The sequence below is a fragment of the Ovis canadensis genome, chromosome 21, assembly GCF_042477335.2.
Source record: "Ovis canadensis isolate MfBH-ARS-UI-01 breed Bighorn chromosome 21, ARS-UI_OviCan_v2, whole genome shotgun sequence".
In the NCBI taxonomy this organism is placed as follows: Eukaryota; Metazoa; Chordata; class Mammalia; order Artiodactyla; family Bovidae; genus Ovis; species Ovis canadensis.
In genome coordinates, this window is record NC_091265.1 from 41,544,423 (window position 1) to 41,570,081 (window position 25,659).

General features: G+C 45.1%; 1 protein-coding gene and 1 long non-coding RNA gene across 4 annotated transcripts in view; one reads left to right on the top strand and one right to left on the bottom strand.

The window, feature by feature from the left end:
* On the top strand, positions 1-21,090 carry CSRP3 (cysteine and glycine rich protein 3). 3 transcript variants are annotated; one of them, XM_069565349.1, is made up of 7 exons: positions 115-223; positions 7,104-7,163; positions 10,693-10,832; positions 15,022-15,190; positions 16,913-17,045; positions 19,142-19,235; positions 20,758-21,090. In XM_069565349.1, exons 3-7 carry the CDS (start codon positions 10,721-10,723, stop codon positions 20,832-20,834), a joined length of 585 nt encoding a protein of 194 aa, XP_069421450.1. In that variant the 5' UTR covers positions 115-223; positions 7,104-7,163; positions 10,693-10,720; the 3' UTR covers positions 20,835-21,090. The 3 variants fall into 3 exon arrangements, with proteins under 3 accessions (XP_069421449.1, XP_069421450.1, XP_069421451.1); XM_069565350.1 differs by lacking the exon at positions 115-223 and adding an exon at positions 5,725-5,790; XM_069565348.1 differs by lacking the exon at positions 7,104-7,163 and having other exon boundaries at positions 1-223.
* The window catches only part of LOC138426622 (uncharacterized), an 8,141-nt gene continuing 3,466 nt past the window's right edge, over positions 20,985-25,659 (bottom strand). Inside the window, exons 2-4 of the long non-coding RNA XR_011251716.1 lie at positions 24,615-24,704; positions 22,731-22,780; positions 20,985-22,417 (exon numbers count right to left, since the gene is read on the bottom strand). This is a non-coding gene — a long non-coding RNA (uncharacterized lncRNA). The remainder of the gene's footprint in view (positions 22,418-22,730; positions 22,781-24,614; positions 24,705-25,659) is intronic.

The following is a 25,659-nucleotide window of genomic DNA, read 5'->3' on the forward strand; positions in this document are numbered from 1 at the left end:
AGGGGCCTCGCAGCTGGTGTGGGGGGAACGACACTCAGGGCTTTGGTCACAAGCTATTTTCGGCCTCTGATAGCAGTTGTGTTACTCATGTCTCATTCACCCCCTCCCCTCAGCCTCCCTCCCCTTCCCTGAACCGAGGGCCAAGGCTGGTGACGGCCCTCATGTATTTAAAGAGGACGTGAGCCCCCTTATGCAGCTGAGCCGACAGAGATCACACAGACAGGTGAGTGGAGCGAAGGGCATCAGGCCTGGGGGTGAGCTGGCCTGGGGGCGCACTGGGACTACGAAGGGTCCGTAGAGTAAGGGTGTGCTTCATAGAGCAAGCGTGTATTTCTTTCAAGCGCCACCAGCCACTTTGGTTCCATGTGAGGAGGGTCAAGTTATGCTCGATTCTGGGGTAGACTAGAACACTCCTCAAAGGGTGATTAGCATTCGAGGGTGCAAGGAAAGCTCCCAGAGAATGAGTAAGGGATCATTTTTGGTCTAAAACTATTTTGATGGAATAATGTTTCTTATTGTCTTAGTCAAAAGGTGTTCATTCTAGTCCTAGGATCACATAACGAATGACATGTGACTTTGAGAAAGTCCCTGCCCTCAGGGTCTTGGTCTCCCCTCCCAGGATCAGTATGGATGTGGTGACATTTTCCTACATTGTAAAGCCCTGCGCAACGCGGTTACAATAGACACGATACAGCAGAAGCCACCTTTCCAATGCTTAAAATACAAGGATCTGTTCTTTTTCAAAAGGTGTGAGTGAGTGACTCAGACTTCTACAGTTCACCTTATCCTGTCTTGCACTTTGGTAAAACTCGAAACAGTCATTGATTTAAAACAGATTTTATATCCCAAGGATGTTCAGCAATAGGCTTGCTCTTAAGCATTTGAAACTAATCAAAACAAGCCCCCCAAAAAGACATGTCTGTGTCGAAAATCAATTAAAAGTTCTGTTTGCTGGGAAGACCATTCCCAGCTGGGGCTTGAGGGGTGATTCCCATTGTTTCCCCTAGATTTCAGTACAGGATTCTGTTGTTACTGTTGCTGTTACATCCCAGTGAATGACAGGCATGAGTGTGACTGAGAGTGAGAAACGAGTGAAAATGCTGTCCAAGGATCAGAGCCACCGCCTCTAATTCCTGTTCCCTTCACTGAGCCAAGGTGGTGACTCAAGAAGGGAGGGTTGGCAAACAGGTCTGAGGACCCCTGTCTCTGCAGTACAGTTTACAGTTCATTGCCATTGATGAGCTTGTACTGACTGTCTCCTGAATGCAAGGAAGGGTGGGCTTCAATACAAAAAGGGCAGGAAAATGGGGAAAACCTGTGTCCTCAGTTTATAATATTTTGGGGATTGAACTGCAACGCTGGGTACATTCAGTTCATTGCAATGTATGTAAAACTTCTATATGACCCAGAAAATGTCAGAGATTCTTCTGGCTTGACTTCGGTTCCATTCTGAACAACACAGTCCTTAAAAGAAGCCCTGCCTATTGGTAGGGGTACAGGTGACCCCCAGGCTCAGAACCCTCTCAAACGGGCAGACAGGTGCTCTGCAGCCCCCCACACAAGCCATCCACTGGAGATGGAGGAGGTAGGAGATTGGGGGGCAGAGAAGGAGAAGGAAAGAGTGAGCAGGATCTTTCAACAGGCAAATTGCTACAGTCCTCCTGGAAGACGGGGAGACAGACTCTTGGGAAAATACAAATTCAGAAATCCTGGGGGACTTCCTTGGTGATCCAGTGGTTAAGAATTTGCTTTCCAGTGCAGGGAATGTGGCTTTGATCTCTGACTGGGGATCTAAGATTCCACATGCCTGCTGTAGGGCAACTAAAACTTTGTGCCAGCCTGTGTGCTGCAAAGACCCAGCGCAGCCAAAAAAAGAAAAAAAAGTTCATGTTTAAAAAAAAAAGAAAGAAATTCTTCGAACTTGAAAAAGGAAATAGTAGCAAATGAAGAGCCTCAGCCATAGAGGCAGTTCAAATTCTAGCTTTGAATATCACTTCCCTGAGTTTCCATTTCTGAACAGTAAAAATTAAAGTTAGGCCACCTATCCCAAGGGCATTTGTTAGAAACAAATGGAATAAAGTATGAGAAAGTAGTCTGTAAGCTTAGTAAAACTGTACCAATAGTCCAGGCCTTGGAGAAAAGGCACAGGGCCACACCCCATGGGCTGCGAGAGGATTTCCTGCTAAGTACAAGTGTGTTAGATGCTCAGTAGTGTCCGACTCTTCGTGACCCCATGGACTGTAGTCTGCCAGGCTCCTCTGTCCAAGAAAGAATACTGGAGTGTGTTCCCGTTCCCTTCTACAGGGGATCTTCCCATCCCAGGAATCGAACCCAGGTTTCCTGCATATGCAGGCAGATTCTTTACCATCTGAGCCACTACAAGTGCGATGGTAGAGGTTGGAGCAAATAACAAGCTGATCAGGAGTTAGATGATTAACCTGTTTTATAAGAGGAAGGACACAGACAAGGAATATAACACACAGGAAATAGAACTCCTGAGGCAGGCAGACTTCCAATTATAAGTGTGCCGCTCAGATTTTCGGGAGTACTATATCCAAGAGCTGGACCTCACAGCCAAAGAGAAATGGCATGCCTTCAACTGTGAAGAATCGCAGTTACTCACTGCAGTGAAGGAAAGCGGGAGAAGAGACAATCATTGTCTTATTATTGGGCCCAAAGAAGACAGAAGCTTCTCTGAGCCTGACCGGTGACCTCATCATGGGAAAGGGGTCATGATTTGTCCGTTGTTTACTGCCCTGTGCAGGCGTGCAGCGCAGTTAGCCAAAAGTCACCAAAAGTGGTGCAAGACGTCATTCTTCACAGCGAGTAACGAAACTTCAGAGAAGCAAAGTAATCACTCAGGGTCACGTGGCTAGGAAGTGGCTGAATCAGGATGCACCCTAGGGTGCAACATGGTCTTTAAAAACAAATTATAAAGGTCAAGAGAGCCGAGTGAGTTTCTGAGAGTAACAGTGGGCCACATCCTCAGAGACGATTTCAGAAAAGATAGAATATGACCCGTGAGCTACAGCCTTAGTTTGAGGGGCAGGTGTGTCTACTCTGTCTGAATTTTAAAAGAGCTGGGTTTATTTTTGTACTGGGATTAAGTGACCTATGCTCCCCAGGCTTTGGGAAAGGGCCTCTGGAAGGGGACCTTCATGTATCTCCTCAGAAGCTTAGTAGGAAGCGGCTGACCTTGAGTGTCCTCCCCAGGGGGAGCCACGGTCTCCCTGGGCCACAGGGCCTCTGGGTTCACTGCTTCCCTTCCAAGTGCAGAGCACCAGCAAGGTCAGCGGGTATTAGGCACCAGAACTGCCAAAGTGGGGAAGTGGCTGACCCAGGGCACAGGCTCAGGACCCTGCCAGTGTGCTGTCCCTGGTGCCAGGCTTCATGACCCCCTGTCCCCCTGCCCCCAAGGAGGCTTCATCTTTCTTGGGTACAGCACACTCTGAAGGCTGAAAAACAGAGTGGGTTCACAGTCTGAACAGAAGAGCCGTGGAGAAGGAGTGGGAAAGATTTATTTAAGAAAACGTATTTTGGGGTCTTTCCTGGTGGCCCAGTGGCTAAGGCTCTTGTGTTCCCAATGCAGGGGGCCCAGGTTCAACCCCTGACTGGGGAACTAGATCCCATATGCCATAACTAAAGATCTTGCTTGCTGCAACAAAGGTCAAAGATCTGGCTCAGCCCAATAAACACATTTTTAAAAAAGAAAAGAAAAAGGATTTTAAAACTGGAGATTAAAAACACTAACAGTAATAATGAAAGCAACTAAAATTATTAAACGCCCGCTATATGTAAGCATTTATATATAGTATCTTTGCTATTACTGCTGTCTTATTTAACCAGAAACAACCTTCTAAGAAAAGCCTTCTCATCCTCTTGTTATGTACATGATGACAGTGAGCTCAAAGATTTTGAGTAATTTGCCCACAGTTGAATAGATAGTGATTCTTGCACCCTGGTTTGTTTCTTTCCAAAGCCTTTGCTTTCCCACATTATCTGTTTTACTTGGATGAAGAAACTAAAGAGGCAGTATTTAAGAGGAAATACCTCTGGGTAGCTTCTCTGCCAGGTGAGGTTCCAGTCACCAATCAGATCCCTAAATCTGTGTCAGGGCTTGAAGTACCCTTGAAAGGGCTTCATTACATTGCAGCCACTTGGCCATCCAGCTCAAGCTAAGTCAAGAGGGAGAAAGAACTCTCCAGTCCCGAAGGAGCCCTTTCCATGCATGAGGAGCACTGACTCTAGGAAAGTCCTTTATTTTACTGAATTGAATTCCATTGCCCCGTTACTCCCACCAGTGAGTACTCTCTCTGCCCCATGGAGAGATGACAGGTTGGTAAGACCCCAGTTCCCATCACCTGTGAAGTTCAGTTAATGGAGTTGCTGACCCTGGACCCCTCCAGTGTGTTATAAGCAGGGACATGGGACACAGAACCAGCTTAACTGGGATTTGAATTGTGGTTCTGCTGCTTACTAGCTATGGGACCTCAGACAAGTCACTTTAGCTTTCTGTGCCTCAGTTTTCTCATCTACAAAATGGGAATCACAACAGTTGCTCTACAAGACTGTTGTATTAAAAGTAGTATATATAAAGCAACTGATACTCAGTAAACAATAAATAGTGGCTAAGGTTAACAGAAGAACACAGCTTTGGAGTTACAGCCAGCTAAGTTCCAACCTAGCCATGTGACACAAACTAGCCAAGTATGGCCAGAACCACTAGCCACCTGAGCAATGTAATTTCCCTAAGATTCCTTGTCTCTGACTCTGAAGTGAATGTTATAAGCACCTGTCTCGGAGAGTGGCTGTAAAGATTAAATGAGATTTGCCACAGGGCCTGGTCCAAGGGCCAGGCTCCAGACAATTGGACTCAACAACAACATGATTATATTAGTACTGATTATCACTTAGATTCCAGATATGTGCTTCTATGATCCAAAATCTTTGCTTCAGTCAGTGTAGACAATTTAACTCACTATGTGGAATCAGGCCTCTAACAGATCAACCAACACTGAGATGAAAATAGCATTGTCACTGGCGATGTCTGCTCAAAGCCCGTGGCCTAAGGTTCCTTCCCTGGTTCTTTAATGGACTCCTAATAAAGAAAAAACAGAATCACTGAGCCCCCATTTTATCTGCCCCACCCACTTTTGCCCTAAGGTATCACCTTTCAGCTCTACAGTTGGTAGTTTAAAAAAAGAAAAAGCAAGTATTGAATTAGGAAGAATGTGCCCAAAATACACAGTATAGCAATATTTTTAAAAATTAAGATAGATATGTGACAACTTAGAGTTATTGCAGGACTCATCAGCTTTCACATTTTATAATACTCTGCAATTTCACTCACTCAAACAACTACCATCCTCCCCAAAATAGTGAAATAGATGAGACTATCATGCCTGTTTTAGAGACAGACACTGAATTTCAGAGAGCCTGCATGGTTTTCCCAGATCACACAGCTTCGAAAAGGCCAGGCAGAACTAGAACTCTGGCCTCCTGCCTCTGGTTTACGCTCTTCTCCAGCCTCCACAATAGTGCATTCCCAGTATAATCGCTTCCATAGCATTATTCATTACGAAATCCACCCAGGTAGCTCTCACTGGGAACTGGGTATTCAGCAGTCTGGAGTCTACCCTCTCCCTAGTTGACATGGCAGGGTCTGGCATTCTCTTTCATCCTCCTAAATCCCGGACTGTCTCCTGTTTTAATCCTGACTCACAGACAAGACCATCTCTGGGACTGGCCCAGAGCGTGGCGCCAGGTGATGTGATGGAGACTCTGATCCAGGTGACAAATGGGGCTGAGTGACGGGCAAGCCTATATTTGGTGTCCCACCTTCAATGACCCTTGCCTGTGCCAGGCAACGCTGATAAACAAGTGGCCCATCCCTTGGACCTTGCCAGAGTAAACTTGCACTCCAGGCCTGGCTCGGGGAATGTTGAGACACAGGAATTCCAAAGCCACGCGAGAGGCTGAGAAGGTTAGGTATGTAAGCCAAGACCTAAAGGTTCTTTCAAATCATAGTGACTTAATTAGCAGACGGTTATTCAGGTTGAATAACCTGAAATAAAGTGAGGAGCAATGACTTACCATTGAATAGCTTCTCAGTGCTGCTTTAAATTCAATCATCTTTCCATGACCTTCACAAGGATCCTGTGAGGAAAGTGCAGGACATAACATTTTTCACCCACTTTCAAGGCCGCAAGGTTAAGATTAAAGCCTGTGTCTTCCCATTCAGGCTGCTTTACAATGCACACTGCCGTTTGGCCTTTGAGCATCCAAAGGAGAAATCAGAGATGTCTCTTGTGTTAAGCCCCCATAGCTACACTTCCATCTTTAGAAGTGGACCTGAGCACCTGTTTAATTGAATGCTTATGGATTTCTATTTTGTGTCCTGACGTCTTGAAAAATGTATGTCAGATATTTATGATCACTTAAAAACAACCTGTGCAGGCTCCATTACCTTGTGAATAGCTATTATCTGTAATCTTATACTTACTTTGAAAAGTACCATGTGTAGACAACTGCTGAACACACACACATACACACACACACACACTCACGCACACACACACACACAGTCCCTCTAAGAGGCATCTCTGTCTCCCATTAAATTGCAAAACATGCCAATGAAACCTCCATTGAAGATGTGAAATGAGAAATTTGACCTGGGGTTGTTTTCATTGAAATTTTTCATGTCATTAATTTCACAAATCACATTTCTAGATATGTATTACATTTCTTCTCTATTTTATATTATGTTGAAACTCAGGATCAAAATGAACATGAGCAAAATTACATGATTTTACCCTTTTCCAAAAATGTATAATCTTTAGTCAGAGAAGGATGGATCTTGGAAAAAGAAGTTGGCTAAAATATCACCCCCAAATGTCTACTTTTTATGCCTCATCTTGTGTATACATGAGGTTGCAATATTAAAAGTCTGCTCTATCCCTGAAAGTAAAATATAAACAATTTGAACTCTTTCAGGGTGTTTTAAGATCACCAAACCTTTCTGTGTGCTCTTTTCTCTGCCTGAAATGTCCTTTTTCCTTTTCTCTGTCTGGTAAACTCTTATTCACCTTCCAATCCCCATTTAGATGTGAGGTTTTCTGTGATCCTCTAACAACTCACTGCTTTCTTCCCCAGTCTAAATGTAGGTAAGTGGGTAAGTCATTTCCTCCTTTAAATTTGCATGCTGCTGCTGCTGCTAAGTCACTTCAGTCATGTCCGACTCATCCCAAAAGACTCTTCTCTGGTACAGAGTATTCTGGTTCTTGCCTATCTTCCTAGATATCTTCCTAGAATGTGGGCTTCTCAAGGTTAGGGAATGGGACACAAAGTACCCATCTTTATAAGCTTTCTCCTCCTTTATTCCCTCACCAAGAAATCAGTGCAGTGTCTGACAGATGACAGAAAGTGAAAGGTGAAAGTGAAGTCGCTCAGTCGTGTCTGACTCTTTGCAACCCCATGGACTATGCAGCCCATGGACTTCTCCAGACCAAAATACTGGAGTGGGTAGCCTTTCCCTTCTCCAAGGGATCATCCTAACCCAGGGATCGAACCAGGTCTCCTGCATTGTGGGCGGATTCTTTAGCAGCTGAGCCACAAGGGAAGCCCAAGAGGGGCTTATCCCTTTCTCCAGAGGATCTTCCTAACCCAGGAATTGAACTGGGTCTCCTGCATTGCAGGAGGATTTGTTACCAACTGAGTTATTGCTGCTGCTGCTAAGTTGCTTCAGTCATGTCCAACTCTGTGCAACCCCAATAACGTCAGCCCACCAGGCTCCCCCATCCCTGGGATTCTCCAGGCAAGAACACTGGAGTGAGTTGCTATTTCCTTCTCCAATGCATGAAAGTGAAAAGTGAAAGTGAAGTCGCTCAGTCCTGTTGGACTCTTAGCAACTCCATGGACTGTAGCCTACCATGCTCCTCTGTCCATGGGATTTTCCAGGCAAGAGTACTGGAGTGGGGCGCCATCGCCTTCTCCAACTGAGTTACTAGGGAAGCTCAATACATGACGCATGATACATTGACACATGATACATTGACACATGATAGGTGGTAGTAAACGCATGGTGATTGAATAAATGAATGAATGAATGCAGATTTGACCCCAAGCCTTTCAATTAAAAATCCATCACTCTTGCCACTATATTGAACAACCTGAACTATAGAAATAGCACTAAAGGTTTCCTTTTTAAAAAACCTTTTGGGGAATTTCCTGGAGGAGTGGTTAGGGGGCTTCCCAGGTGGCTCAGTGGGTAAAGAATCCACCTGCAATGCAGGAGACAAAGGAGACGTGGGTTCAGTCCCCAGGTTAGGAAGATCCTTGGAGGAGGGCAAGGCAACTCACTCCAGTATTCTTGCCTGGAGGATCCCATGGAGAGAGGAGCCTGGCAGGGCTACCAGTCCATGGGGTCACAGAGAGTGGGGCAAGACTGAAGCAACTGAGCATGCATGCATCCCAGTGGTCAGGACTTGGCGCTTTCACTGCTAAGGGCCCAGGGTTCAATCCTTGGTTGGGGAACTCAGATCCCACAAGCCTCATGGTGTGGTTATATTTTCTAAGATTTTATTGGATAAAAAGAAGAGCTTGTTTCTCTGAGAGGAAGGGTAGGATGTTTCTGGCTAACCTAACCCATTTTTGGAAGTGAGGAAAGCTCCTTGTAAAGCATTTAGATGGAGAATTTCCCTTTTGTCCTAGTATTGGGTTCCATGATCTGTTTGCTATTTACCTTCTGTTTCTTAGCAAAACCTGTCTCTGTTATGAGGCTGGAAGACACAATCCATACCAGGTGACCCAGGAGGCTTAGTGTTAATCGCCAACTATTATAAGAAGGTGACTGGCTTCCTGGAAGGGAAGGAGAAAGTCGAAGCAGCCACTTGGAATGGTCTGAGAATGCTTGGTGCCAATGACAAGATGACACACCAGGCTTCTTACAAACCAAAGGATCCCAGAGAAAATTCAGGCCCCTGGGACTGACAGGATTTCAGAGATTTCACTGAGCATTGATAGCTTATTTTAGTCCTGCTCTGGGGAAATTGAAAACTGGATTTATTCTTACACACAGACACAGAAGGAAAGAGAAAAAAAATTCTTGATGTCTCTCCTAACCTGGTATCTCTGAAACATAGTTCTCTAGTGGGGACTAGGGTGGCCTGGGGCTGGCTGTCAGCAACTCCTGGCAACAGAAGGTGCTTAAAGGATGTGGGCAGACTCACAGGAACATCACCTGGCTCCTGGAATCACACCTGTCCCTGAGAGCAGTGTTAAGTACCTTCCTGCACATCCTTTAAACAACACTGTGAAGCAGCAAAGAAAAGGACTCTCTTCATAGCACAGGTGAGAAAACAGAGACCCCATGAAGTTCATTTCCATGCACACGGCAAGTTGCCAGCAGCCCTAAAGGCAGGAGGTAGGTTTCCAAACCACTAATCTAGTGTGGTGACAACATAGTTCATTGCCTGCGCAATGATATTTCTTACAAAGGAATTAATGTGTAGATGAAATGAATCTGAAGAGAGTTTTAAAATATTCCATATGTATATATATTTTTTCAGGGCTTCCCAGGTGGCACTAGTGGTAAAGACCCTGCCTACTTTCACCCATTGGAGAAGGAAATGGCAACCCACTCCAGCGTTCTTGCCTGGAGAATCTCCGGGATGGGGAACCTGGTGGGCTGCCATCTCTGGGGTCGCACAGAGTCTGACACGACTGGAGTGACTTAGCAGCAACCAATGCAGGAGACCTAAGAGACATGGGTTCGATGCCTGGGTGGGGAAGATTCCCTGGAGGAGGGCACGGCAACCCACTCCAGTCTTCTTGCCTAGAGAATCCCGTGGACAGAGAAGCCTGGCAGGCTACAGTCCATGGGATTGCACAGAGTCAGACATGACTGAAGTGACTCAGCACACATGCAAGATTGGCGAAGGCTTTGCTAACCAAAGGGTGGTTCACTCCTAGCAGCATCTGCTTATCCTGGAGTCTGAGACATGCAGAACTTCCTCCCCTTCTCAGATCAACCAAAGCAGAATCTGCATCTTAGCAAGATCCGAGGTGACTCAAGAAACGCTTAGCTAGATAATATACGGTTTTCATAGGTTATTCCCACTTCTGATGGAACAGTTTAAAAAACACCTAGATGGAAGGAAATAACAATACTGAATATTTGCATACAATTTCAGATACACAAAACCAGTTAATCCATTCTTTCTGAGAACCCTGTGAGGTACACAGGAAGAGGGACTATTAATTTTTAACAAAAGAGGAAACTGAGACCCACAGTGGCAAAGTGACTGGCTCGGAGCTTGCTCTGAGTGTCTGAGCTTATCCGTTGACTTACACACAGTAACCATTTGCTGAATGAATGATGAACCACCAACAAACTGGGGCTTGATCCTGGTCTGCAGACCACAGGGCTGGTAAGGATTGGTTCATTTTTTTTTTAAATTGAAGTATAGTTGATTTACAATGTTGTGTTACTTGTGCACAGCAAAATGAATCCATTATAAATATATCCACTCTTTTTAAGATTCTTGTCCCATACCGGTCATTACAGTGTATCGAGTGGTGTTCCCTGTCCTTATTAGTTACCTATTTTATATACAGTAGTGTGTATATGTCAACCATGATTGGTTCACTCTGGAAGCCACCTAAACTGAAGGTATTTGCTTTATATCCTGCTAGATTTGACCTTGATCAGAGAGTCTTCAAGATGCCAAACTGGGGTGGAGGAGCGAAATGCGGAGCCTGCGAGAAGACCGTCTACCATGCGGAAGAAATCCAGTGCAATGGAAGGAGTTTCCACAAGACCTGTTTCCACTGCAGTGAGTTGGATGCGAACACCATGACAGTCCCTCAGCGTGCCAAGGGCAAGCCAAAGCTCACCCTTAGCCACAGTTACTGTGTATCAGCCGTTCTCAGCAGATGGCCCCGGGACCCACAGCATCAGCATCTCCTGGGACCTTGTTAGGACTACCACGCTGGGGCATGGCCTAAAGAAGGGACGGTGCCCTCCTAAGCATCCGCTCTCCAACCACGTGCCCGGCTCAGAGGCAGTTTCCCTGCAGCTCAGAATCAGAACAAGCTCCCAGTGGTAAAAACCCTGACCCCATGGTGATATTTACAAAGTATGACTTGGCAGAGAAAGGAAGCCATCACTTATCTGCAGCCAGGGTGGATTTGGCTCAATGGGTTGCTCCCACAGGCCAGCGGTCACTGAAGCCAGCTGCAATGGGCCTTTCCTAAGAAAAAACCAGTGTCAGGTGAGGGGACAGCAGGGGCTGATTCTGAAAGGGTCAGAAAGGGAAGAATTTGGGGCACCATCAACTTGACAAGGGGAATCTTTAGCATCCCCTGCTGGACACACTTCCACAAATGTCAAAACTAGGGGGACATTTAAAACTCTGTGGTCCACCCAGGAGTCAGGCTCTGCCCAACTCATGTGACTCTGGACAAGTCATTCTCATCTCTAAGCCTGGGTCACAGGCATCTGCAACAGAGCCAAGAGCAGAGTCTGTACCTTCAAATCCCAGTCGAGTCTCCTCAACCCGACTGCCTTCTAGTCTCCTAGCAGCTTTTCCCCATTTTAGGAGAGCAGTTCTGTTTTGGGCACTTACCTTCTTTGCTTCCCTCCAGTAGGTCTGGCTTAAGGGTTCATCTTACTCGACATCTGGCAGACGTTCTCCCCGCCTAGTCCTCCATCCACCCCCATGTCTTACCCAGCAGCCACAAGGCATCACGCTGCCTCAAACTGTTTCATACAGAACTTCAAGGGTTGTGCTCCATCTGTTAGGGGATAGAGCCCCTTCATCCTCCAGTAACAGTAATGTTTTATCTGCTGCAGAAGTTTCCATTATCCTGTACCTCCCACAACAAACATAATGCTCACCAAGGAACAGGGGAAAATGCTGCTGTGATTGGACTGGCAAATTTACCAACGTTTTAGGTTTTAATGATGGGTAGTTAATTTTAAGTCATCATACACATCCGTCAGATTCACCATTATCATCACAATTATCCAGAAGTCATTGCTCAAGAGGATTTATTCCATAACCTTCTGACTTCTATCCAAAAATAGCGAATGTTCTTTTAAAAGAGTAGGGATAAGAAATACTGGAAAGAACATTGGAATCGGAGTAAAAATGACTAGGGTTTGAGTCTGAACCCTGCCATGTAACTGCGTGCCCATGTATGTCATTTCACCATGGTGAGCCTCAATTTCCCCATTTATAAAACAGAGATGGTTATACCTGACACACAAGTTGTTATAAGAAGAAAGCTGGGGTTCTTCACCTGAAGTCCAGTTCTCTAGGCGTTTATTCTCCTTTCGTCAACTTGGATATCTGAGTGGGAGCAGGCAATGATAGCAATGCTTTCCATGGTGAGAGGTGTCTTGTCTTTCCCAGGACGCAGAAAGATGCCCTGTTGAATGGACCGTGTAGAAAGGATGTAAGCATTTACATCCCTTTCAACCTTAGAACTTGCGGGTGGGATAGGGATCTGAGCAGGTTTCAGCAGTGGTGGACAGAAGGATTCTGGAGTGGAGCATGCTTTTCTATAGTTTCATCACAAGACTGATCTATCCATAGGTCACTCTGTAATTGCTGGAAATAGAGGCAAAGTCTACCTTAGTCTGTCCCGTGGCCAGGGTTCTCCAAACTTCTAGACAAATCTTAATCCTCCCTTACCAGCGCTATCCAAAAAAACTATAATGCAAGCCACATATAGAAAAATTTTCTAGTAACTCTATTTTTAAAAACATAAAAAGAAACAGGCGAAAATTTTAAACATTCAACCCAACATATAAAAAATAATAATTTCAACGTGTCACCAATACACACATTATTACTTCATGTGGTGGCCAGGTGGCTATGGTATTGCACAGCACAACTCTGCTGCACCTGGGTGTGAAAGTTGGTCAGAAGCCAGGGAGTGGCTACAGGATTGTTTAGGACAAGACAGGGCCCAGGAAGTCCTGGAGTGTTGGGAATGAGCGGTGGAATAGGGTCAAAGGGATCTGAGGCTGGCTCTGCAGTTTACTGCTGTATAATCACAGACAAGTCACTGATCTTCATGCACGCATGCATGCATCAATCCGTCATTCACTCAACAAATGTTTACAGAGGACTAGGCTCTGCGCTGTGTTCTGGGGATATTAAAACAGTTTTTCCCTCAAAGAACTCAGTCTCTAACATCAATAAATATTCAACAAGTTGTTCTGGAGATTAGGAATAACAGCGATAAGAAGGGCAGAGATAGGTATATACTTAATATGCTGAAATATAAGGCATTCCCCCCAAAAATTATTCCTCACAAAAAGGGTTCACCTTGGCTTCAAAGCCTTATAAAGTCTCTCATGCTACAGGAGAGTCTCTCAGTTTATTTAAACTTTTTTAATCAGAAAATTTAACACACATAATATTGACATAATTGTTTAATGAACTCCCATATGCCTGTTTCTCCAGCCATATAAGCACCGACCTCTGGCCAACCCCACCTCTTCTACCACCGTTCTCTTCTCTCTCTCTCGTATTCAATTACTTACTTTAAAAAAATAATAAATTACCATTTGAGAAAGGCATATTAGCTTGAAACAATCTCATTAAACGTTGGATTGCTTATAGAGGTCACTTAATGGAACTGGTTTTCTAAAAAGGAGGCAAACAAATTGAATGCACTTGTGTTATTATTCCTGGGGATATGGCCTCACTATTATGAGCCTCTGCATCACCAGAAACAGTCTTTAAGGCTCATCATTACAACGTGATACAGCAAGGTATTAAGCTGTGGAAATCCTGCATACTTTTAAAGCTGCTCTAATATTATTGTTATTAGGTACTTCTTGTTGAGACACAGATTTCAAGGTGACAGCTTCCTGCTCAAGGAGACAGGATTGCCTCTCAGATACAGACAGGCGTGGGTATGAGCTGCTCTGGGGAGCTGGGTCAGCTGCCTCAGGAAGACATTGTTGAGAGGGAGACATTGAAGGTGAAGATGCAGAGAAATAATTTGGATGCAATTTGTTTCCTGAATTTGTGTAAGATTAGAAAAAAGCTAATGTCTCCAAAGCAATATATTTTTTATTTATATGATTAAATATTAGAAGTGGGTATTTGACATCTTCATTTATATCCTTAAACATATATTTATTCAAGTTGACAAAAAATTTTCTATCAATTGAAAATTTTAATTAATAGAAGATTTTCTATGGATCTTCTTTTTGGAAAAACAGTCTTATGCACTATGTATAATATATGTAATAATTATACTAATGTAAAGTATCACCCATACTTTATATTAGGTGATTACAGTGACTTGAGTCAATAGAAGCCTAAGAGCAAGTCTACCCTTTCATTATGTCCCCTGCATAACTGGATCAAAAGTAGTCTCAGCAGTAATTATCTCCCTGAATATCACAGTGCTCTTCAGAGTCCATTTTATTTATTTATTTATAATTTTTATTTTTACTTTATTTTGCTTTACAATACTGTATTGGTTTTGCCATACATTGACATGAATCAGCTATGGGTGTACATGAGTTCCCAATCCTGAACAGAGTCCACTTTAAATAGAGAAACTGCTCAGTGCTGATTCTGATGTGATTAAGAAAAAAATAAGTTCCTCCCCTGCCTCACCCCCTGCTTAGCCCCACACATAAACACTCACACTTCCCGATGTCATTCGGGGTGAGACGCTCAAGGACAACTATTCTTAGTTGGTCTGAGACCACACACTGGGTTCCAGGCCTGGTTGCCACCTCTTTCTAGCTGGGCACCGCTGAAAACAGTACTTCCCTTCTCTGTGCTCCCATTTCCTCACCTGTGAAACAGGACTGTCTTGGAAATCTATGTCTCAGGGCAGAGGCACAGGTCAGGAATCAAAGCTGTATGCTCGGCTTGGGGGGCCCCTTGTGCTGGAACCTCTGGTCCTTGGCAAGGGGGCCCTTGCACTAGTGGTGCAGGGAAGGAGGGGAAAATTGCAGCCCTAACTCCCTGGCCCTCCTTTCCCCGGCAGTGGCCTGCAGGAAGGCGCTGGACAGCACCACGGTGGCCGCTCACGAGTCAGAGATCTACTGTAAGGTCTGCTACGGGCGCAGGTACGGTCCCAAAGGGATCGGGTATGGACAAGGCGCTGGCTGCCTCAGCACGGACACAGGCGAACACCTGGGACTCCAGTTCCAACAGTGAGTGACTGCCCCGCTTCTCCCTGCCAGTAAAGCCCCAGCTCTCAGGGGAGTTCATTCTGTTCCCATGGCAACGTTTTCTGGAGATGGGAGAATGGACCCCATTGTTGACTTGCCAACAACAGGAATACTCAGTCTGGCCAAGTTCTAACAATGTGTTATCTCTCCAAAGACTCTCTTTAAATTATCTGCCTTTCTAAAGGGCAATTACTTTTACACCATAGCTCTTGGTTTGCATGTCACCAGAATGTACAGATGTCCTATTGTTTGACCTTTGCAAAACTGCATGGAGTCTCTTTCCTTCCCCTTTGAGTATTTCCGTGTAAATTACATATAGACGGCAGGGACGCAATGGCCCTTCTCTGTGTGTTTGTCACTGAAATATCTCTCCCCTCGGGTTGTAAGATGACTAATGTCTGCATTGTAGGGGGAAGTGGGTCTGTGGGGATGGACTGTGCTGAGTAAACAATCAATTATGACTGTTCTGCGGGTCTCCTAGCTGCCCTGTCTGTTCCCAGGACAGTGTTGAGGTTTCCCTAGCATTATCCTAGGGAAGCAGGGATTTCACACTGTGCCACCTCCATCTACCAGTCTGTTCTACTTGATGATCGCGCTGACCTCCAGCCCAAAACTGAGTATACAGACTGACAGTCACTGGCCTGCAGCTGCTGTCTGGCCAGCTTGTACCCGGGCTCAGCTCTGCAGTGGGACTGGCAGAAAGGCCCAGCCCAGTGGAGGCAGCGTCCCCCAGAGATCAGTGAGAGCATCTGAAGAGTCATCTGGTCCCTTTCAAAGAGCACAGCCCATGGTAGAGCCTGTAAAAGTGCAGGGATGTGTGATTTGCCATTTAAATTTTTCTCATCACTCAACTCCAACTGAAGATGCTGTTTAAAAAAGAAAGATGCTACCAGCTGCAATCTCTGCTTCACATTACCCAAAGCTCACTTTTCTATGCTAGGGCTTTTTCTGGGGTGCTGCACAGACAGAAAGAGAGTCTGGAGACCTGGCTTTCATCCCAGCTCCACCAGTTATGAGCTGCTGACCTTGGGCAGTTACTCCTCTGGCCCTTACTCTCCAGCTACTCCTACCTACTTTAGAGGGTTATGAGACTCAAACGATAAATGTGCAAGGAAACACCAAAAGATAAGGAAACGCAGGGTTATTATTGTGCCTCTATCTTAGACATGGCTCTCAAGAGGGCCGGTGACCTTTGGATGCAGGGTGACAATCTGAATTGTGACAAGGAATGCATCAGCTCATTGCACTATGGTTTGTTTAGTATCAACTGTCAAGATGCTATCTTGCCTTGTAATATTTTTACTCATTTTGGAAAGCAGACCTGTGGGTTTCCAGATGGTACAGATAACCCTAAATGTGCAATCAGGATAATAACACAACAACAGCAATAATACAAGCTGCATACATGGAACACTTGCTAAGTGCTTTACAACAGAAAGGAAAGGTGTAAATGAATTCTGGCTAACATTCATTAGCCCTTACGGCATGCCAGGCAGGTGCTGCTCTAAGCGCTTTAGTTACCTGGCCTCATTTAACCTTCTCAACAGTGAGGAAGGTTACAGTGGGGAAGGCACTGTGACTATTCCCACTCTCAGATGAGGATCTAAGGCACAGAGAAGTTTAGTAACTTGCCCAAGGTCACACAGCTCATACTATTTGCCAAGGGAAGTCTATAGGTTTCATTCATTTGTCTATTTCCACCAGGTCCCCAAAGCAGGCACGTTCAGCCACCACCAGCAGCAACCCTTCCAAGTTCGCGAAGTTTGGAGCATCGGAGAAGTGCCCTCGATGCGGAAAGTCAGTCTATGCTGCTGAGAAGGTGATGGGCGGTGGTAAGGTAAGGACTTCCACAGGAGCCAGATGGGGATGTGTCCACCTCCATCCCTTGGGTTGGGAGGAATGAGAGAAGGAGGTAGACCCTCCTTAGCTCCCAGGAGCCACTTAGGAGCCACTCATCCTCACCTGCCTTCCTGGACTGTGACGGTCACCCTGCAGTGCCCTAGGAAACCGGAACTAGTGGAATTTGACACAATATGCATTAACTCACTAGAGGGAAGGCACCTAGCTAGGAGCTCTGGAGATACAAAGATACACAAGCTCCCTTGTCTTCAGTGTCCACAATCCTTCCAGAAAAGTGTCAGTTCTCGAAGCTGAGGCCACTGCATAACTCAGCCTGCTATTGGCGCCACACTGCTGCACACAGCAAACACCCCACAGCAGCTAGAAGTATCCTCACTCAGAAATGTGTGGCAACAGAAGAGTCCTCGACATCTGAGACAGTAACTCACTCTTGTCCATAAGCTCCAGTTTCAGGCCTGAAGCCAGGGTGTTCACCCAAGGATTTGAGCCTGGAGACAGACAAAGATACTGTTTATACTAAATGGGGAGGAAGGTCACAGAGAGAATCTGACTCCAAATATAGAGACTGTCTCCACCCCAGGACTGGCCAATTAAATATAGGTGAGGACCCTGGGCTGTGTGTAGGAGACATGCAGATACCTAGAAGGCAGGCAATCTTCTGGGTCATCTAAGCTACACAACTTTCTTCCATCAGAAATACAAGGAGAATACCAAAAAGACTACAGATAACAAATGCTAGAGAGGGTGTGGAGAGAAGAAAACCCTCCTGCACTGTTGGTGGGAATGTAAATCGGTACAGCCACTATGAGAAACAGCAGGGAAGTTCCTTAAAAAACTAAAAATAGAGTTACCACATGACCCCACAATCCCACTCCTGGGCAAGTGTCAGAAAAGATGAAAACTCTTAATTCGAAAAGATACATCCGCCCCAAAGTTTATTGCAGTGCTATTTATAATAGCTAAGACACAGAAGCAACATAAATGTCTACCGACAGAGGAATGGATAACAAATGTACACACACATACACAATGGAATATTACTCAGACATCTAATGAAATGATGCCATTTGCAGCAACATGGATAGACCTAGAGATTATCATACTAAGTCAGAAAGAGAAGGGCAAGTATCAGAGGCTATCACTTACATGTGGAATCTAAAAAAATGTTACAGATGAACTTATTTACAAAACAGAAATAGACTCACAGACACAGAAAGCAAACTTCTAGTTACCAAAGGGGAAGGGTGGGGAGGGATAAATTAGGAGTTTGTGGTTAACAGACACACACTGCTGCTGCTGCTAAGTCGCTTCAGTCATGGCCGACTCTGTGCGACCCCATAGACGGCAGCCCATCAGGCTCCCCTGTCCCTGGGATTCTCCAGGCAAGAACACTGGAGTGGGTTGCCATTTCCTTCTCCAATGCATTAAAGTGAAAAGTGAAAGTAAAGTCGCTCAGTCATGCCCGACTCACACTACTATATATAAAATAGATAAATAACAAGGACCTACCTGTATAAACAAGGGAACTATATTCCATATCTCATAACTTATAACGGAAAAGAATCTGAAAAAGCACACACACACACGTATCACTTTGCTGCATACCTGAAACCAACACTGTAAATCAACTTGCTCCAGTACAAAAAGAAGAGGTACAGAGAGTTAAAAATGAGGCTAAATTCCCTAGATGATGGCGTATTTCTTTGCCTTTCTTTTTTCATTTTATATTCAGTATGTTACCCACTGCGTCAAGTCCAAGTTCCCCTCTCTCCAGTTTATTTTTTGATCTTCTAGAAAGAGGAATCCTTCTTCTATTTAGTCTGTTCTGAAGGGATATATATGGAAATCATTTTGATAATCCAGCTTTAGGGGTCCTAACAATCGCTGGCCAAGCCATAGTATCTCATTTTCCTCAAACCCCTGGAAAAATGCTTCTGGGAGCCAATTAGGTGGGTCAATGATTAAGACAAGGGCACTCCTTTATATGCTGCTGGTCAGAGGACTTAACAAGGAAGCAAATGCTCTGCCTGCCCTATTAAATATCCAACAGCTCTGCTCTCCTGTGCCCCACAGCCTTGGCACAAGACCTGTTTTCGCTGCGCCATCTGTGGGAAGAGTCTAGAGTCCACAAACGTCACTGACAAAGATGGGGAACTTTACTGCAAAGGTGAGTGGTTCCAGAGACTCTCCTGAGATGTTTTCCCAGGGAGGGTCCTTGGGAGGGAAAGCTGTGTCCCTGCTGAGAGGCCTGTGCCTGCCTAGAGGTGTAGCTTCTCAGCCTGATCCAGGTTTGGGCTCAGAGGACATAGGGCAAAGCCAGCCACGGAAGGGAAAGTAACCTCCTGCTTGACCCACCTCTGGCCCCCTCCATAGCAGCACATTGGGGGACCTGATACTTCACAGATGCTCAGGGAAGTTGAGGGCAGCTGGGCACCTGGCGGCAGGGAGGCCAAGGAGGCAGCAGTGTCCTGACTGGCCTTGGAAGGGGCCTCAGTTCTGGACAAAATAATCACATTCCCTTCCAAAAACCTGAATGCTTTGTCCACATGACGGGCAGACAGGGGTGATGGGAGGCTGGGGAGGATGAACTCTGTTTGACTTCTGCTGAATTTATCAAGACACACCTGTCTCCTCCCTCCCTCCTTCCTTCCTGACATGTCTGGTTCTGAAGTTGCACGTCACTTAGTGATCACACAGAACTGACAAGCTGGTTTGCCTTCTGGTCCTCACAGGTCTGCCCCAAACTGCCTCTATCATCCTTCTGTCTTGCAGAGAGGAAGAGAGGCTTAGCTCCTTCCTGACGCCGAGAAAAAAAAGGAATGCTTTAGGGCCATGGCAGTGTGTCCCCGTTCTCAGAGCCTCTCCTAGCCCTATTCTGCTTCTCCGCAGGGTCCTCTCACCCTTTTCACTCAATGATGGTGTCTCAGGATCTCTGAATGTGTGTGTTAGAGTTGGGGAGGGGGGAGAGGGAGGACATTGCTAACCGAGACTGCAGGTGGCCCAGCTTCTCCCAGGATGAGACCGGGTGGAAGCTGATGTAGTATCTGATGGGGACTGCCTGCTCCCAGCAGTAGCGGATAGGGTCCTCAGCATTCACGGGCCAGAAAACTCTAAAATGCTGCGGCAGCTGGTAGGGAGATCAACCTGCAGAGAAGTATGCATAACTGCATTCCCCAGTGCTGCAAGCTCTGGTAGAGGACGTCACACAATGCAGGGCATGCAAGGGGGAAAGTGATCCAGGAAAGCTTTCTTAGAAGAGAGAAGCTTCCTCTGGCTGTGGGAGGCAGGGGGTCCCAGAACAGGGGACAGTGAGTGCAGAGGCATCGAGGCTGGGACATCGTGGCTCATTCTAGGCATTGTGTGCCTGGAGTGCAGGGAGGGAGGCAGGAGGCGGAAAGCGACGGGGCTGGGCAAGCAACTGGCAGCCAGATTATGGGGACTCAAGAGAAAACGTCTCTGAACACACAGGAGAGTGCAAAGGAGCATTAACAGTTTTATAAGCAGATATAAAATACAGTTCAATTTGTTTAAAGGGTAACTTATAAACACATTTATCAAAAGGATGCCTGAAAAAAAGAAAAGAAAAGGACGCTTGACCCAGGTAAAATAACTGTGCTCAGATGCAGGGAACTGAAATAAAGGTGCTGACCGGCCCATCTTCCCCTTGTCCCCTTCTCTCTCATTTGCAGTGTGCTATGCCAAAAACTTTGGCCCGACAGGTATTGGGTTTGGGGGCCTTACACACCAAGTGGAAAAGAAAGATTGAAACACGCACCGTGTGCCAGGTCTCTTATCGGCCTAAAGCATTTCCCAAGTAATCCTGCCCAGATGGAAACCCCTCCCCAACCTCCTCTCATTGGTAGCTGAACGGTATCTCTCCTCAGAAGCGATCAGTCTTCACCCGAAGTAAGAAGAACTCTTCGGAAGAAAATTATTAACACTCAAGTCCAAAACAAAATGCTTTATTATTTGATACCTGGGGGTAGGAGAGACCAGAAATAAAATTTAAGTGACACCTTGTATGTCTCTGGATCTTTTCTTTCGAATAGGGGGACATTTAAAAAAAAAAAACACAAAGTTTTTTTTAACAAGTTGTGCAGAGGATGTAGTGGATTTTGGTGTCAACTGAGGAGTGAGGAGGAGAAGGAGGCAACAGGCAGAGGGAAGCAGTCTTCTAGAATCTGTCAGCTAAGCTTCTTTCTAGTTAGCACAAATGGAGAAGAAAGTAGGGGGTCCCCAAGGAAACAGACAACATGGCAGTGAATTCTAAAAGGAATATCAAACTAATTAAACTGCTGAAGACCTCATCCTTTTCTCCTTACCACAGGCTTTGCAATATTACGCGTTTCGTGAAGACTTAGACATGGCAACAAAATGTGGAGTCTGCTGTGGTAAACACATGAGCCTGATTTTCTTTCATTCCAGGGCAATTCCCTAAGGTTTAGCAATTTTCTTACAACTTCTCTTCTGTCGAACTGCCAGCCTCACAAATGAAATGCAGCCATTTAAAAACGTCTGCATCCTCTGCCTCCTCAGCAAGACTTTGGTGGCTCAAGCAGGTGTATTTTCTCACCTCCTCTTTTAACAATCACAGCATTTCTACCACTACCGTGAAATTCTCAATTCTTTGCAGCAAATGAAAATCTATTGACAAAAATTACAGAACATGAGACTAAACTGTGGGGCTTTCTGTGCTCCAAGACCCAAGGAGATGTTTTTAAAATGAGCATTTGTTCAGGGCTGCATACTTGCTGTCATGCACAAGGCCCTGCACTGACTTTATTCAGTTCAGTTCAGTCGCTTAGTCATGTCCGACTCTGTGACCTCATGGACTGCACCACGCCAGGCTTCCCTGTCCATCACCAACTCCCAGAGCTTGCTCAAACTCTTGTCCATTGAGTCAGTGATGCCATCCAACCATCTCATCCACTGTCATCCCCTTCTTCTCCTGCCTTCAATCTTTCCCAGCATCAGGGCCTTTTCCAATGAGTCAGTTCTTCACATCAGGTGGTCAAAGTATTGGAGTTTCAGCTTCAGCATCAGTCCTTCCAATAAATAGTCAGGACTGATTTCCTTTAGGATTGACTGGTTGGATCTCCTTGCAGTCCAAGGGATTCTCTAGAGTCTTTTCCACCACTGTGATTCAAAAGCATCAATTCTTCAGTGCTCAGCTTTCTTCATGGACCAACTCTCACATCCATACATGACTACTGGGAAAACCATAGCTTTGACTACATGGACCTTTGTTGGCAAAGTAATGTCTCTGTTTTTTTATTATGCTGTCTAGGCTGGTCATAACTTCTCTTCCAAGAAGCAAGCATCTTTTAGTTTTATGGCTGAAGTCACCATCTGCAGTGATTTTGGAGTCCAAAAAACAAAAAGACTCTCTCACTATTTCCATTGTTTCCCCATCTATGAAGTGATGGGACTGGGTGCCATGATCTTAGTTTTTTGAATGTTGAGTTTCAAGCCAGCTTTTCATAATACTGACTTCACTATTTACCTATTTATCTATTTTCTGACATTCAAAGCGCAAATACATTTAACCATTTTGTTTGATTGGCATAAATAGAATGGTTCAGGAAAAAAAAGAAAAACAGCTGGCAGGGGTTGCATCCCATTACACTTTCAAACAAGTAATACACAAGTATGCTTCACTCACCCAGAGATTCTTGCTGGGGTGATTCAGCCACTGAGTTCCATTCAAATAGCCTGAGGACAGAAATATTGTACATTCCAAATTCTTTGGGAAGGAAGCCCAGGACAGTGTATTTTTTATTTGTAAACTTTTTTCCAGAGCTCTAGCAGAGTTCCCATCATTGTCAATCAAATAATAATGCCAGTGATGAACTGAATTAATTAAACCAAGTTCTCTTTAATCTGAAGTGACTTTAAAAGCTACACACTACCTTGGCCCTTCACTAGGAGGTCCCCCATACCAGGGACTTCCAGATTTGCTGAGGGGTAACACACACATGAAATGATTACCAGACAATGCAACCTTCTCCTCCACTGCAGTCTAGTTACCAGCATCTCTATCCATCCACCTGGGAGACTGAAAGCTAATTGTAAAGTAATTAGCCTCCAATTACAATTAAAAAAATAATTTTTAAAAAAGGCTAAAAACTTCAGTCATCCTTAGCTCTGCCCTCTCTGACATCCCTCCTTGCCTCATTCCCCAAGCCTCCCTGATTCTACTTCAAAGTGTCCCTAGAATACACTCCCTCTATTCCCATTCTTTGATATGTTTGATTTGATATCTTCATTCTTTGATATATGGCTGGGGCTACAGTAGCAAAGGACCATGGAAGAGATGGCTTAAACCACAGAAATTGTTTTCCGTAGTTCCAGAGCCTAGAAGTCTGAGAGTAAGGTGTCAGCAGAGTTGCTGTCTTCTAAAGTCTCTCTCCCCAGCTTGTAGATGGCTGTCTTCTCCCTCCCTTTGTGTGTGTCTGTTTTGTAATTATCATAACTACCTCTTCTTATAAGGACACAACTCATTTCGAATTAGGAACCACCTGAATGATCTCATTTAAACTTATTTCTGTAAAGACCTCACCTGCAAATACATCACATTCTGAGATACTGGGGGTTAGGACCTGAAAACAGAATTTGGGGGGCAGGGTGGGGAGCACAGTTCTGTTTGTAACAGTGTGTCATATAAAGGACAGGAACTGCCTCAGACTTAACTCATTCAGCTTAGCTTTAGACCATCTCTTCCACCTGAGCCCAGCTTACACTCAAAGATGCAAAGCTTTCTGAATACACCAATCCCCCCACCCCATCATGCTTTTGCAAATGTTATTCTTCCTGCTTGGAATGCCAAGAACATGGAACCCACTCCCAACTCCTTAGCCTGGTGAACTCCTAGAAATCAAGCCACAGATCAAATGCCAATTAACCCACCTCTGTGTTCCCACTGCCGGTATGTAATGAACAGAGTACTTGTCTCACTGCACTGAGTTTTTAAACTTTGATCTGCCTCCTTGTTAGAATGTGACACACTTGCATTCACTGTGCTTAAAAAATAGCAGGAATTTAATGAGTGTGTGGAGTGAGTGATGTGTGAGAGACTGCAGGCTGGACTAAAAGCAAATTCTGCTAAAATTTAGAAGATATTATACATGGGAGCAAGATATTATACATGGAAAAAGAAAAAAAAAAAAGGCAAGAACTTTATTATGGTTTGGCAGGGTTTGTGTTTCTCCTCTGCTTCCTGGGCACGTGGTTCCACTGTATTTACCAGGCTCCCAGTCAGCGACCAGGACACATGACAGAGTTGGCCAACGGAGGCCCAGCCCCCAAGACCCCCAGGAAAGTCTCCACTCTCTCTTCACACATCTGTGGATACAGAAAGTCTGGTGGACACTGAGGCCCTAGGAAATGGTGGAGCCATTAGCTGGGAAGCAGCTTGGGTCCCAGCATAGAACACCTGCTAATTCTTAACAGCCTGTGACAAGAGGGAGACATAAACCTCATGTTGCGTTAGGCCGCTGAGATTTGGGGGATGTTTATTATTGTGTTAACTCCCTTGACTAATACGTACCTGAAACACTGGATGTGCTGTATCCAAGACATTCACTGTCAGTGTCCATCTCATCCATTTAAGTCACAGGGAGCATCATCAGGATTTTGCCTAATATTTGTGAAAATGAGTCAGATGTGTCATCTCCAGTGTGACCATACAAGACATTTGGGAAAAGAAATGACGCTATGGGAAGATAGCGTAAGAGTCACGTGATTGGGCTTGCTTTGGTGTTAAAACCAAACAAAAACAAAGCCTTGCTATTCATCTACAGCCTTCTCTCTTTCAGAGCCAAACTGTTAAGACTAAGACTCATTTATTCCTTAGCATCTCAGTATTTGGTTTTCAATACCCCCTCAGCACTGATCACAAACTCTCTGGTCTTGCCTCAGTTGTTCTTCTCAGCCTCGCCTTAGCTCCTGACCACTGCTCTCTCTTTGAAGGTTCCCCTCCTTGCATGCTGTGACTGTCTCCTGATTACCCTCCTACCCAACCTCCTCTCAGCCCATTCCCTTCTTCTCCAGCTCTCTAGATCCATATTCCCTAAGGTCATGTTCCTGTCCTTCTCCTCTCTCTTTTCTTTTTGTTTTCATTGGTTTTCATCTTTGGTCCGTTGTTAGAACTGACCTTCCCATTTTGGGACGGCAACTCCCTTTTTATTTTCATCTCATTTTTCTACCTCTCTCCTGTGACTGGCTCACCCATCCGTGTAGGTGACTCACACGCACGCCCTGGCCTCCTTCCAGCTGCCTTAACTTCTTCCAGTAGATAGTCTGCAAGTACCTCACACAGACCCAACTACCAAACTCACCCCCTAGTCTTTTCACAGTTTTCCTTACTTCTCAAAATTGCACCCCGCCCCCCACCCCTCATTCACTGGATTCAACACTGCAAAGCCATCTTTGGCTCCTTCTCTTCTGCCTGCGTTTAATCAGTAATGGAGCTGGCTGGATCTCTCCTGCTCCTTCATTATTTGTTCTCTAGACCACAAGTAAAAGTTTATTTCTAACAATTTTTATCTGCCAAGGTTCAGTCAGAAAAACAAATCACACTATTTTTTTAAAAA

Coding starts and splice junctions, on each gene's coding strand:
- CSRP3 (XM_069565348.1), top strand. CDS start 10,721: ATGCCAAACTGGGGTGGAGGAGCGAAATGCGGAGCCTGCGAGAAGACC. Junction 10,833..15,021: donor CAAGACCTGTTTCCACTGCA/GTGAGTTGGATG, acceptor TTTCCCCGGCAG/TGGCCTGCAGGAAGGCGCTG. Junction 15,191..16,912: donor CTGGGACTCCAGTTCCAACA/GTGAGTGACTGC, acceptor TATTTCCACCAG/GTCCCCAAAGCAGGCACGTT.